The sequence below is a fragment of the Stomoxys calcitrans genome, chromosome 5 (assembly GCF_963082655.1).
Source record: "Stomoxys calcitrans chromosome 5, idStoCalc2.1, whole genome shotgun sequence".
In the NCBI taxonomy this organism is placed as follows: domain Eukaryota; kingdom Metazoa; phylum Arthropoda; class Insecta; order Diptera; family Muscidae; genus Stomoxys; species Stomoxys calcitrans.
This window is the reverse complement of record NC_081556.1, coordinates 98,865,595-98,880,346: the sequence shown is the minus strand read 5'-3', so window position 1 is coordinate 98,880,346 and position 14,752 is coordinate 98,865,595. Positions and strand designations below refer to the sequence as shown.

Genomic DNA, 14,752 nt, shown 5'->3' with positions numbered 1-14,752 from the left:
CTTCACTGAAAGTTATGAAAAACAAGTTTATTAAAGTCGAAATAGGCAATAACGGGCCTTCAAATTTATTCTTAACTTGACATATTATCTTCCGTTTTTGGTTTCAATTGGCACGCTTTGGAAAACTTTCCAACGTTTTATGCAAATGTTTCTAACTTTTGGCAAGTTTTTGTATGGTGGTGATAATACAAACAAGTAAAAAAGCATTAAATTCGGCCGGCCCAAACTGTGGATACCCACCACCTTGGGTATATATGTTAGCCACCTTTCATCATTATCCGGGGACAAATGAATTATTTTTGCACCCAAATCAGCTTTATCCAAATATGGTCCTATTTGGACCTAGTTCGGCACGGACATAGAGTGGTCTAATTAATACAAGTCACTGTTTTGTAGAACAAAATATTTGTCTTTTTGGCAGCTATATTCAAATTTAGACCGATCTGAACTACATAGGACACGGATGTCGAAAAGCCTTACATAGGTCACTGTGTCATATTTCATCGAAATCGGATAATAAATGCGTCTTTTATGGGGCCAAGACCTTAAATCGAGAAATCGGTCTATATGGCAGCTTTATCAAAATCTGCACCGATCTGGGCCATCTTCAAGAAGGATATCGAGAAACCTAACACGAAACTTACAGTTCTAAATCTCAGGGAAATAGGCCAAAAATGCGCCCGTTATAGTCCACATATGCAAAATGAAAAATTTGCCCATGAACAGGGTCAAACTTCTCACATATCAATGAGTGCAGTTCGATTCAAGTTTAAGCTCAATGATAAGGGGCCTCTTTTTTATAGCCGAGTTCGAACGGCGTGCCGCAGTGCGACACCTCTTGGGAGAGAAGTTTTACATGGCAAAGAACTTCACAAATGTTGCCGGCATTATGAGGGGAAAACCACTTCTGAAAAATTGTATACCCTTCACCATAGAATGGGGGTATACTAATTTCGTCATTCTGTTTGTAACTCCTCGAAATATTACTCTAAGACCCGGTAAAGTAGATATATTCTTGATCGTCATGACATTTTAAGTCGAACTAGCCATGTCCGTCCGTCCGTCGGTCTGTCCGTCCGTTCGTCCGTCTGTCCGTCCGTCTGTCCGTCCGTCTGTCCGTCCGTCCGTCCGTCCGTCTGTCCATCCGTCCGTCCGTCTGACTGTCAAAAGGACGCTAACTTTCGAAGGAGTAAAGCTAGCCGCTTGAAAATTTTGCACAAATACTTCTTATTAGTGTAGGACGGTTGAGATTGTAAATTGACTATATCGGTCCCCGTTTTTATATTGCTGCCATTAAAACCGATCTGGGATCTTGAGCCGCTAGAGGGCACAATTCTTATCCGATTTGGCTGAAATTCTGCATGAGGTATTTTGTTAAGACTTCCAACAACTGTGATGAGTATGGTTGACATCAGTCCATAACCTGATATAGCTGTCATATATACCTATCTAGGGTCTTGACTTCTTGAGCGTCTTAAGTGCGCAATTCCTATCCGATTTGGCTGAAATTTTGCACGACGTGTTTTGCTATGACTTCCAACAACTGTGTTGAGAATAGTTCAAATTGGTCCATAACCTGATATAACTGCCATATAAACCGTTCTTGGGTCTTGACTTCTTGAGTCTCTTGAGGGCTCAATTCTCATCTGATTGACTGAAATTTTTCACGTGGTGTCTTGGTATCACTTCCAACAAGTGTTCTTAGTATGATTCAAATCGGTTTATAACCTGGTATAGCTGCCATATAAACCCATTTTGGATCTTAAATTCTTGAGCAAAATTTCTTGAGACAAAAATTGCGGCTTCCAGGGGCTCAAGAAGTCAAGTCAGGAGATCAGTATATATGGGAGCCATATCTAAATCTGAACTGATATGGTCAATTTGCAATCCCCAACAACCTGCACCCGTATATATTGGGTTGCCCAAAAAGTAATTGCGGATTTTTCATATAGTCTGCATTGACAAATTTTTTCACAGCTTGTGACTCTGTAATTGCATTCTTTCTTCTGTCAGTTATCAGCTGTTACCTTTAGCTTGCTATAGAAAAAAAGTGTAAAAAAAGTATATTTGATTAAAGTTCATTCTAAGTTTTATTAAAAATACATTTACTTTCTTTTAAAAAATCCGCATTTACTTTTTGGGCAAACTTTCAAGCAGCTAGCTTTACGCGTTCGACCGCTATCGTGATTTCGACATATGGACGTACGGATATGGCTAGATCGACTCAGAACGTCTAGACAATCAAGAATATATATACCTAATGGGGTCTTAGACGAATATTTCAAGGTGTTAAAAACGGGATGACTACATTAGCGAACCCCCATCCTATGGTGGTTGGTATATAGCTCCCATATAAACCGATCTCCCGCTTTGACTTTTTATGCCCTAACAAGCCGCAATTTTTGTCCGATTTGGATGACCTTTTACATGCTGTGTCTTGTTACGATTTCCAACAACTGTGACAAGTATGGTTTGAATCGGTTAATAACCTGATATATCTCCCATATAAACCGATATCCCTATTGGACTTCTTGAGCCCTTGCAACCCGCAAGTTTTTTCTGATTTGGCTGAAATTTTGCATGTAGTATTCTGTTATGACTTCCAACAACTGTGTGAGTTATGTTAGGCTCTTCGTCATCTTTCGTCAATTCGGCTCAGATCGGTCCAGATTTGGATATAGCTGCCGTATGAACCCATCCTCCGATTTAAGGTCTTAGGCCCATAAAAAACGCACTTATTGTCCGGTTTCGCCGAAATTTGGGACAGTGAGTTGTGTTAGGCCCTTTGACATCTTTGCTGAATTTGAGCTAGATCGGTTCAGATTTAGATAAAGCTACCATATAGACCGATCTGTCGTTTAATTTGGCCTAGATCGATTCAGATTTCGATATAGCTGCCATGTAGACCGATCTCTCGATTTAGGGTTTTGGACCTATAAAAGGTGCGTTTACTATCCGATTTTTTCAAATTATGGGACAGGGAGTTGTATAAGGCCTTTCGACATCCTTCTTCAAGTTGGCCCAGATCAGTCCAGATTTAGATATAGCTGTCATATGCACCGATCCCTCGATTTGTGGTTTTGGGTCCATAAAAGTCGCATTAATTGTCTGATTTCAACGAAATTTGGGACAGTGAGTTGCGTTAAACCACTCAAAATCCTTCTTCAATTTGGTCCAGATCGGTCCTCATTTTTATATAGCTGCCATATAGACCGATCTCTCGATTTAAGGTCTTTGGCCCATAGAAAATGCACTTTTGGTCCGATTTCGCCGAAATTTAGAACAGTGAGTTGCGGTAGGGCTTTCAACATTCTTCTTTAGTTTGGCCCAGATCGTCCGAGATTTGGATATATCTGCCATATAGACCTATTTCTCGATTAAGGGTTTTGGGCCCATAAAAGGCGCATTTCTTGTCCAATGTAGTTTGGGCCAGATCGGTCCTGATTTGGATATAGCTACCATATAGACCCATCTCTCGATTTAGGGTTTTTGGCCAATAAACGGCGCATTTATTATCCGATGGAGCCGAAATTTGGAGCAGTGGGTTGCGTAGGGCCTTCGATATCCTTCTTCAGTTTGGCCCAGCTCGGTCCTCATTTGGATATAACTGCCATATAGACCATTCTCTCAATTTAAGGTTTTGGGCCCATAAAAGGCGCATTTCTTGTCCGATGTAGTCGAAATTTGGAATAGTGAGTTGCGATAGAATCTTCAAAATCCTTCTTTATTTTGGTCCAGATCGGTCCTGATTTGGATATAGCTGCCATATAGACCATTCTCTTGATTTAAGGTTTTGGGGCCATAAAAGGCGAATTTATTGTTCGATTTCGCCGAAATTTAGGACAGGGAGTTGTGTTGGGCCCTTCGACATCCCTCTTCTGTTTATTCCAGATCAGTTCAGATTTGGATATAGCTGCCATATAGACCGATCTCTCGATTTAAGGTTTTGGGCGCATAAAAGGCGCATTTGTTGTCCGATTTCGCCGAACGGTGTGTTGTGTTAGGCCCTTCGATAGCCCTCTTCAATTTGGCCCAGATCGGTTTAGATTTGGATATACCTACCATATAGACCGATCTCTCGATTTAAAGTCTTGGCCCCATAAAAAGCGCATTTATAATCCCATCTCGCTGAAATTTGACACAGTGACCCGAAAGACCAACATTTTGTTCTACAAAATTGAACAATGGCTTGTTCTTATTAGACCACTAAATGTTCGTGCCGAATTTGTTTCAAATCCGACCAAATGTCGATATAGCTGATATGGGGACATAAACTATGCATTTTTCCCCGGATTATATCGAAAGGTGGTTTACATATATACCCTAGGTGGTGGCTATCCAAAGTTTGACCTGCCGAACTTAACGCCTTTTTACTTGTTAAAAATTCACCAAGTTGTATGCGTCATAAATGATTTTTAACTTTGGTTTTCACTTTTATTTCGTGTAATAATTTTTTCATTATGTTTGCAGAACCGTTCAGTTTTTAAATTTTCTATAAGTTTTTCGTTCAGATATCATCTTTTCTATTCAACAATGGGTTTATAAAGTGTTCACGGTTCAGTTTTAGACATGTGTTTCAATATTGTTAACTAATAAAAATAGCACACCAAGAGTTCTCTAACCGTTTTAATTCAATCCCGATTGAGATATGTGACATTATAATGGTATTTTTCAACGTTTATAGTTAAGTGCTATTATTTTGATAGCCTGATATGGCGTGTTTTTAAAATATGCAATGCGTTCAACAACTGTACCAATATTATTGCTTATTTAGCTGTGCGCTGACGCACAATTACGTAATACGTCAGTCGGATTGGAGGAAAGTCCTCGCTAACAATAAAATCAATAGATTTTTATATATAGCTGTGCTGTATTATTTTGTCCCCAACTGTATATTTTTGATATGAGTAGCCATGTCCGTCTGTCATCCCTTTTGTCTGTTAGAACCGCGTTCAATAAAAATGGAGACATTTTTGGTACAAGTGATTCAAATATTATAAATTGTTGTTTCAAACTTAAAAATGCTTATATCTCCCGGATTATGGGAATAACTTAAGCCTTAAACCTAACCTAAACCACTTAGGTTAGGTAAGGTTTAAGTGGCAGTCTGCCTTCAGACAGTTAGACGTTTTCGTTCATTGTGATACCACAGTAACAGGAGAAGGAAGATGTGTTGTAGTTCCTACTGTTGAACCTTCCAGATTGCTTTAAAAAGCCCCACGACTTGCGAATGTTCACCTCCGCTAAATCTCAAAGAAATGAGAACCTAAAATGGCACTCCTTCTGATTGCCAGTGTGGGACACACACACACAGCAGATATTCTATAGTCGCTTCTTCCACGACGTCCTCACAGCTTCGGCAAAAGTCGTTACTGGCAACCTGCAGTCTGTCTGCATGTTTTTCGATCAGACAGTGACTTGTCATGACGGACACAATGACTGAGATGTCTGTTCTAGTCAGTGATAGCAAAGAGGTATATCTCTTCACTTCTAGATTAGGATACTTAATTTTGGAATGATCACAGCCCCCCCATCTATCATCCTTTGCCCTTTGGGCCTGGTTCTGAAGATTTAGATTACATGTCGCTTGAAGCATACCCACAGATTTCAGTTCCTCTTAAATGTGTAAGGCAGTTCCTAGTCTCGAAAGCTCGTCCACTCTACAATTCTCCAGAATATCCCTGTGGCCCGGCATCCAAAACAGATGAATTTTGAACTGTTCAGCCATCTCGTTGAGACAACTGCGACAGTCGAGGGAATTTTAATAAGACATACATTCCCCAAGGATTGTATGACTACCTAGCTGTCTATCATTGATGCCAATAATTGTCATGACATTACATTTAAACCATTCTACCACTTCTTTAATTGCAATGATCTGCGTTTGATGCACACTGCAGTGGTCGGGAAACCTTCACGATATAACCAGTTCTAGTTTTTCAGAGTACATCCCAAGGGCCTACCTGGTTCAGTGATGTAAGACGATGATGTTGGTAATTCAAATAACCAATGGCCAATATCATCGTCTGTTCTCAGGTTAGGGGGCGAGCGTCGGATCTTGGAGCAAGCGGCTCGCCACAACGAGGGATTCATGTGCAATCCCACAAAACCCATGCGGTTGGGGCGCTGGGCCAGTAACCCAACACCGGAAAACTATGAGAAACAAAGGTATAGTAAAAACGCACCCCCCAATGTTGACAACACACGCAAACGAAAAAAGGACCATAATTGAAATGTTCGTTCCCTTTTTAGAGAAGGTGCAGTATACGCGCTGGCGGATGTATTAGAGAAGTACAAAACAGAAATTACTGCCTTGCAGGAAGTGCGATGGACTGGGAATGGCGTCACTACTATAGCTGCCATAACATGAGGCATGAATTTGGCTGTGGATTTGTGGTTAGTCGGAGACTGAAACCTCTTGTCTCCAGCTTAACTACGGTGGATGAGGGGCTAGCCACAATCCGCATAAAAGCCAAATTCTTCAACATCAGCCTTCTTTGTGCCAATGCCCCTACGGAAGACAAGGCCGTGCAGACCAAGGACAACTTCTTACAAGCGCCTAGAGAGAGAATATGACCGCTGCCCCGCCCATGATATTAAAATCGTTCTGGGAGATTTTAATGCGAATATAGGGAAGGAAGACATTTGTGGTCCAACAGTCTACTAACTACCATGGAGTGGAGATCATAGATTCTGATCATTAGCTTGTTGCAGCAAAAGTTCGCACCCGTTTGAACATGGCGGGGAAAGTACGATCTGACACTGTACGAAAGCTGGACATTGAAAAGCTGCAACAGATAGCAACGGCATACTCCACTCGACCGACCCAACTGCTTAATGAAAGCTCACCTTGTTCCGATGATATAATGGCGCAGTGCCAAACTATTGCCCGCTCCATGGAAAATGCCGCCAAATCTGTACTTTGACACCGAAAGCCTCCTCCAAGAAACCCATGGTACGACCAAGAGTGTCGAGATGCTACTGAAGTCAAGAATGCGTCATATAGAGCAACCCTGCAATCAGCAGCAACGCGCCAGATGAAGGAGCGATATCGGGAGAAAAGGAGAGAGGAGAAACGTATATTCCGGCAGAAATAAAAAGGAAATGAAAAGACGTGAGTGTGAGCGAATTGAGATGTACAGGAGTCAGAGTGAAGTCCGGAAATTCTACCAAAGAATTTAGCATCAAACCGATGGCTTTGGTGTAGGCACATCCTCCTGCAGAGACAAAGAAGGAGATCTGGTAATTGACAGAGATGGAATGCTGAGGATATGGAAAGAACATTGTACACAACTGCTAGTGTCCGACGTTAGCGGCGAAGAGGATACCGAAGAACCCATCCCAATCCATTGTAAAGAATGTTTACATTAATCAGAATGAGGTTAAAGTAGCTGTGATCCGACTGAAGAACAACAAAGCAGCAGGAGCCGACGGCTTACCCGCTGAACTATTTAAGACCGGAGGCGACACGCTGATAAGGTGTATGCATAAGCTTATCTGCGCAATCCGGCTAGAAGAACATATACCCCATGATTGGAACCTCAGCATACTATGTCCCGTACCCAAGAAAGGAGACCAGACGAATTGTGCCAACTACAGAGAAATAAATCTCCTCCCTATCGCATACAAGATATTCTCTAGCGTACTGACTGAAAGATTAAATCCTAAAGTCAATGAGATAATTGGGTCCTATCAATGAAGCTTTAGACCTGTTAAATCCATCCTGGACCAGATATTCACACTGCGCCAAATCTTGGAAAAGACTCGAGAAGGATAAATCAACTCCTACCATATCTTTGTTAATCACAAAGCCGCTTTCGATACCCCTTTACGTTTAAGGGTATTTCAAGGCATATCTGAGTTTTGTATCCTTGGAAAATAAATAAGACTCTGCAGGATGTCACTTGCTGATACGCGTTTCTCAATAAGAATAGGAAAGAATCTCTCCGAACCATTTAATACCAAACGAAGTTTCAGACAAGAATGGAGCCTATCGTGTGATCTCTGTAATATCCTGCTGGAGAAGATTATACGAGATGCTGATGCGAATATATATGGCACACTAATCACAAGAGAACACGTGCTACTCACCTATGCCGACGACATCGACACCATAGGTCGGTCACCAGAAGTAGTAACTGTTGCCTTAGAAAGAATCGAAAGAGAGTTAGTGAACAAAATGGAAGGTGTCAACTCCCAAAATGTCTTGTACAATGGAGCAGATAAAGAAAATGGGGAAAGTTGGGAACCACAACTTTGAGATAGTCAGTAACTTTATCTACTTCGGCACCGCCGCAACCGAAACGAATGACACCAGTTTTGAGATGAAGCGAAGACTAATACTGGTAAACAGATGCTACTTTAGACTAAGTAAGCAGTTTAGAAACAAGGCCACCTCTCGACAGACGAAGATTACACTATGCAAGACACTGACACTACCCGTATTGTTATATGGTTCGGAAGCATTGGTACTTGTGAAAGCAGATGAGGCAGTACTTGGAGTATTTGAGAGAAAGATTCTTCTTAAAATTTATAGATCAGTTTGCGTTAAAGGAGAATATAGGCGACGTATGAACCACGAGCTGTGTGAGCTGTATAACGACGATAGCATAGTTACATGCATCAAAATACAACGGCTGCGTTGGCTAGGTCTTGTTGTCAGAAAGAATGAAGAAGTTCGAGCAAAGAAGTGTTTGAAAGAAAACACGGTGGTACACGCAAACCGAGAAGACCAAAAGCCCAATGGAAAGATCAAGTGGTGGAAGACACCTCGAAACTTGGTGTCAGAGATTTTAGAATGAGCGCAGAAGATCAAGGCGCTTGGAACGGTATTCTACGTTCGTTTAGTGGAACAAATGTACTGTCATAGCCAATTAAAGTAGAGTAAGTAATGTAAGTACCACAGTAGTGGCATAGGGTATAAATATCCAAAGAAGCTATCCCTTATTGTTAGGGGTTTACACGATTCGACTCAATCGAACTTTACGCCTATATTCTTATTAAAAATATATTCTTTAATATAATGTTAAACAACATTTTTTATTACATTAAAAACTTTATTGCATTACAATTGATTTTTTTTTAATGAAAATTCCATCTTTGGATTTTGGCTGCTAAAATGCCAATTGAGTTCCTTTGAAGTGCACCAGTCCATCATAGTTTTGGATCACATATACAAATGGTCTGTCCGCATTAAACACTTTCGGTTCCACCCTGCGCATTGCGGGTGAGCAGCCGACCATCATCATAACAGCTGTAACAAAAAAAAAAAAATATTAAATCAAACATCTGAATTTATTTGCAAAAGAAAAAAATAATGTTAGGATCGAAAGAGAAAAAGCGGTGCCAAAAGAATGGTATTACTATACGTAAAAAAATTTGGAATACATTTTAAAACAATATCCCTAAGGTAAGGTTAGTAAACAAATTGCTTCACTTCTACGGAGACTAAGACCAAAATTAAACAAAGTTTTCAATTAATCCAAAAAGGGGTTTCTTCAGCATATCATATAAGGGCCAATCATTAGAAGTCTTACCGTTGTCAAGAGAGTTCCATTAATCTCGTTAAAATCTTTGCGAAGGGTGGTTAACATGTCGCCATGTCACTATTAGAAGCACTTAACTTCCTATTTGACGCTCTAAAACAAGAAAGCCATGTTTTCTGTACACGAACCACGATTAGGAACTTAGTATACGCTCTACTATAGGATGGGGATATACTAATTTCGTCATTCCGTTTGTAACGCCTCGAAATATTCGACTAAGACCCCATAAAGTTATAAATTCTTGATCGTCATGACGTTCTAAGTCGATTTAGCCATGTCCGTCCGTCTTATTTGTCGAAAGCACGCCTTGAAATATTCGTCTAAGACCCCTAAGTCGATTTAACCATGTCCGTGCGTCTTTTCTTCCTTCCGTCCGCTTATTTGTCGAAAGCACGCTTTTGAAAGAGTAATGCTTTTAAACAAATACTTCTTATTAGCGTAGCGGGATTGTAAATGATATAATTTCAGTAAAATTGGATAAGAATTGCGCCCTCTATAGGCTCAAGAAGTACAATCTGGGATCGGTTTATATGGGAGCTATATCAACTTATGAACTGATTTAGATCATACTTGGCACAGTTGTTGGAAATCATAACAAAACACTTTGTACAAACTTTCAGCCAAATCGAGTAATAATGCGCCCTCTGGCGGCTCAAGAAGTCAAGATCCGAGATCGTTTTATATGGGAGGTATATCAGGTTATGAACCGATTTAGACCATACTAGGCATAGTTATTGGAAGTCTTAACAATCCAACTCATGCAAAATTTCAGCCAAATCGAGTAGAAATTGCGCCCTCTATAGGCCTTAAGAAGTACAATCGGGGATCGGTTTATATGGGGGCTATATCAGTTTATGAACTGATTTAGATCATACTTGGTGGAGTTGGTGGAAGTCATAACAAAACACTTCGTACACACTTTCAGCCAAATCGAGTACTAATTGCGCCCTCTAGCGGATCAAGAAGTCAAGATCCAAGATCGGTTTATATGGGAGCTATATCAGGTTATCAACCGATTTAGACCATACTAGGCATAGTTATTGGAAGTCATAACAATCCAACTCATGCAAAATTTCAGCCAAATCGAGTAGAAATTGCGCCCTCTATAGGCCTTAAGAAGTACAATCGGGGATCGGTTTATATGGGAGCTATATCAGTTTATGAACTGATTTAGATCATACTTGGTGCAGTTGGTGGAAGTCATAACAAAACACTTAATACAAACTTTCAGCTAAATCGAGTACTAATTGCGCCCTCTAGCGGATCAAGAAGCCAAGATCCGAGATCGGTTTATATGGGAGCTATATCTGGTTATGAACCGATTTAGACCATACTGGGCATAGTTATTGGAAGTCATAACAGCCTAATTAAGGGAAATCTGATATATTTACACAGATAAAAATAATTTTTAAAAACAACAACTTTGATCGCAAAAACAACTACCAAAATTGTTAAATTTCCTGCAACAATTTATTATGAATCTCAATGATCCCAAGTACAAATTTGTTGTTGAAAGGCACTCTTTGTAAGCCAACGTACAACAACAACAACAATATATCCATAAGCAAGGCAAAAAACCATCTCACCAGCCAACGCATGTGCTTTGCTTCGGGTGGTGGTGTTTTTGTTTTCTTTGTTCGGGCTCGCGCTGCGAAAATATGTTTTTTTTATGCCGAATTTTCTAAAATAAGTTTAATGAAAAAAATATAAAAATTTTTTTTGGCCGACCGGGGGACTCGAAGCTTTGTTTGCAAGTCAGGTATTTCATGGGAGTTTGTGCTCTACATGGTAGTACACCTATTTTTACAACTACTTCAACTAAAGAATTTGTTGAAAATCAACAAAATTTCAATAATATTGTCTTTCAAGTCTCTTGAAGAGACTTATTTACGTACTTCAACAAAGAAAGTCTTCGATTCAATGCTAAAATTCGTTCAGAATTTAAAGTTTAACATACAAATTTGGTAGTTGGTTTTCTCTACGAGTTATTTTTTCTGTGTACCGCCATATCGTACCGATGTCGGAGAAAAATTCCAGAAACATTCGGATGGAAAATTTTACGTCGTATTTGGTACCAAATTCGTTACGATTTCGTTCTTAAATGTCGGAAAAGAAAAAATAAATTTCCTCAGACTTGTTTCAACAGATTTCTATCCGGATTTGATAAGAATTGTTGTATTTTTCGTCCGACTTTGTGCAGTCATGTCGGACGTCAGACAAAGTTGGGTAGAAGATTCTTCAGTGCCCCCAGTGGGCGTAGTCCTCATCGTCCCACCTATACTAAGACAATATGTTCTCTAAACCTGTTGTATTATCCTAACGTTGCACATTTTCTCCATCGCAGTCCACCAGACTACTGTACGTAACTAAGTATTGGTCTATTCACGCTCCTGTAAAGCCAGTGGACAATGCTCGAAATCAGACTCCATTTCGAGCTAACGACTCAACTAAAAAGAGCCCAACATTTGTGAGCTTTTACGGTACGCTGCTGGATGTGACACTTCCAACTCTGTTTCCTGTCAAAGAGACCTTTATTCGTTCAGTACCAAACAGTTATTGAATATTCCACCCCCTATTGAACCAAATCAACAAATTTGCAAATATTGCCCATGAACATTCCACTCAACGATAAGGGGCCTCCTCCTCCTCCTAACGGCGTGCCGCAGTGCGACACCTCTTTGGAGAGAAATATTTACATGGCATAGTACCTCACAAACGTTGCCAGCATTAGGAGGGGAAAACCACAGCTGAAAAGTTTTTTCTGATGGTCTCGCCCGAAGAGACTATCATGTTTTTGATGTAGAATATCCTTAGACTTTGAACTAATTCCATTTTCACCACTTTCGAGTATTTGAACAGGTTTTTAAGCACTCAAATTGAGTTAAAATTTTCTATTTATTTATTGGGTTGCCTAAAAAGTAATTGCGGATTTTTTAAAAGAAAGTAAATGCATTTTTCATAAAACTTAGAATGAACTTTAATCAAATATATAATTGCCATTTTGTTCGATAGCCTTTTGCCATCTTCCTGGCAAATTTAGTATTCCACGCTCATAGAACTTCTGGCCTTTATCTGCAAAAAACTGAACCAAGTGCGATTTTATAGCCTCATCATTGCCGAAAGTTTTACCATTTAAGGAGTTCTGCAAAGATCGAAATAAATGGTAGTCTGATGGTGCAAGGTCAGGGCTATATGGTGGATGCATCAAAAGTTCCCAGCCAAGCTCACTCAGTTTTTGGCGAGTGACCAAAGATGTGTGCGGTCTAGCGTTGTCCTGGTGGAATATGACACCTTTACGATTGACCAATTCTGGTCGCTTCTCCTTGATGGCTGTATTCAATTTGTCCAATTGTTGACAGTAAACATCCGAATTAATCGTTCGGTTCCTTGGAAGCAGCTCAAAATATACCACACCCTTCCAATCCCACCAAACAGACAGCATAACCTTCTTTTGGTGGATATCAGCCTTTGAAGTGGTTTGAGCTGGTTCACCATGCTTGAACCATGATCGTTTTCGACTAACGTTGTTGTAAACAATCCATTTTTCATCTCCAGTTATGATTGGTTTTAAAAACGGATCGAATTCATTGCGTTTAAGGTGCATATAGGTACATAATTGATTCGGTTTGTTAAATGAATTTCTTTCAATACATGTAGTACCCAAACATCAGTCCAAGACTTTTTATGTGATAATGAACGGTTGATTTTGGTATATTTAACTTCTCTCCTATCTCACGCTCAGTTACATGACGATCCAATTCGATTAATGCTTAAAATTTGTCAACGCCAACTATATGAAAAATCAGCAATTACTTTTTGGGCAACCCAATATTTAGCAAATATTTTATAATGGTGTCAAAATGTTAAGTACAAATCTCAACAACACTTCTGGCGCGATGATAAGAATACAAATGTGATGCCGTCAATTTTTTATTGACTCCTTTGTCTGGTATTGAATTGATACCAAATGGTATTAAAAATCTTTGCCAATGACGCGAACAAAATAATACCGGGCGGTATTGGCAAAGTGCCATCACTATAGGCCGTCCTGCAATATGTACGGATTATGATTGATATTCTACATTTAAAATTTACGAAAATTTTGCTTTCGACGACTTAAACGGCATACCTTAAACTGCATACCCAATGTGGAGTAGGGTGTCAAAAGGTTAGTTTTGGCCGAGTTAAGCTCGTCCTTACATATTTTCAGATCTTATCCTTCACTACTTAGCAAATTTGCCAAATTTCAGAGCAATCGTATAAAAATGTTTTTACTTTTATTGCAAAAAGGCATGATCCGGCAGACAGACAGTCAAGGAAAGCGACGAAAGCGATTCCGAGATGATCTGTCCTTCGTATCCTTAAAGATTTTAGGTTTTAGGTTATCACACCCCATACCACACTATTGGTGTAGAATATAAAAAAATTAAAACACGTTTTTTATTTTTAAAATAATTATTTGTTAAAACGGGTGGGTTTCAAAAACTTTTACATCTATTCAATTCGATTCACTTCAAAATAATTCATAAATCCGTGAAACAACGTCAACGTATCCTTTGTTTTTAACATGTACAAAAACGCACGGTCAACATTGAATGTATTTGGGTTTACTTTTGTTTTTGAAATTTTCCGTTTCGTTATACCTGGGAAAGAATATAAAAAAGTTATCAAAGAATTACAATAGAAACACATTACTTGCTTAAAGATCAAAAAGCAAAAATAAACTTTATCAAGTTGATTTTATTTAATCTTGAAATAAAAAAAAAAACAAAACAAAACAATATGCCATGCAATACTCATATTAAAGTTGAGATGAAGATAAGCTGGTTCAGCGTTTTTAAATATTAATATGTGTGCAGTTTTTGCTTATCAGCTTTAGGCTGAACTCATTGATATGTTAGAAGTTTCCTTAATAGAATGGTCGTGGGTAAAATTTGTAAAGAAAAATTGGCATTTGCTTCTTGTGCTCAGCGACGAGCAATCAGAATTGTCAATATTGGAGTGAAGATCAGCCAGAAACATTGCAAGAGCTACCAATGCTTCAAGAAATAGTCATAGTTTGGTGCGGTTTGTGGGCTGGTGGCATCATTGGACCGTACTTCTTCAGCGATGATGGGAATCGTAACGCAACTGTGAATGGTGAGCGCTATCGTGATATCCAACTTTTTTTTGCCCAAAATGCAAGAGCTTGCCATGCATGACATGTG

At 39.4% G+C, this 14,752-nt stretch overlaps 1 protein-coding gene across 2 annotated transcripts in view; it reads right to left on the bottom strand.

Annotated features, from left to right (window-relative positions):
- Positions 1 to 9,081: 9,081 nt before the first annotated feature.
- LOC106085163 (antichymotrypsin-2) overlaps positions 9,082 to 14,752 on the bottom strand; it is a 112,238-nt gene continuing 106,567 nt past the window's right edge. Inside the window, exon 4 of one of the 2 annotated variants that reach the window (XM_013249242.2) lies at positions 9,082 to 9,253. In XM_013249242.2, the coding sequence (XP_013104696.2) occupies positions 9,114 to 9,253 (140 nt within the window). In that variant the 3' untranslated portion in view covers positions 9,082 to 9,113. Of the gene's footprint in view, positions 9,254 to 14,022; positions 14,189 to 14,752 lie in introns of those variants that run through there. The other variant, XM_059369552.1, reaches the window with a different exon arrangement.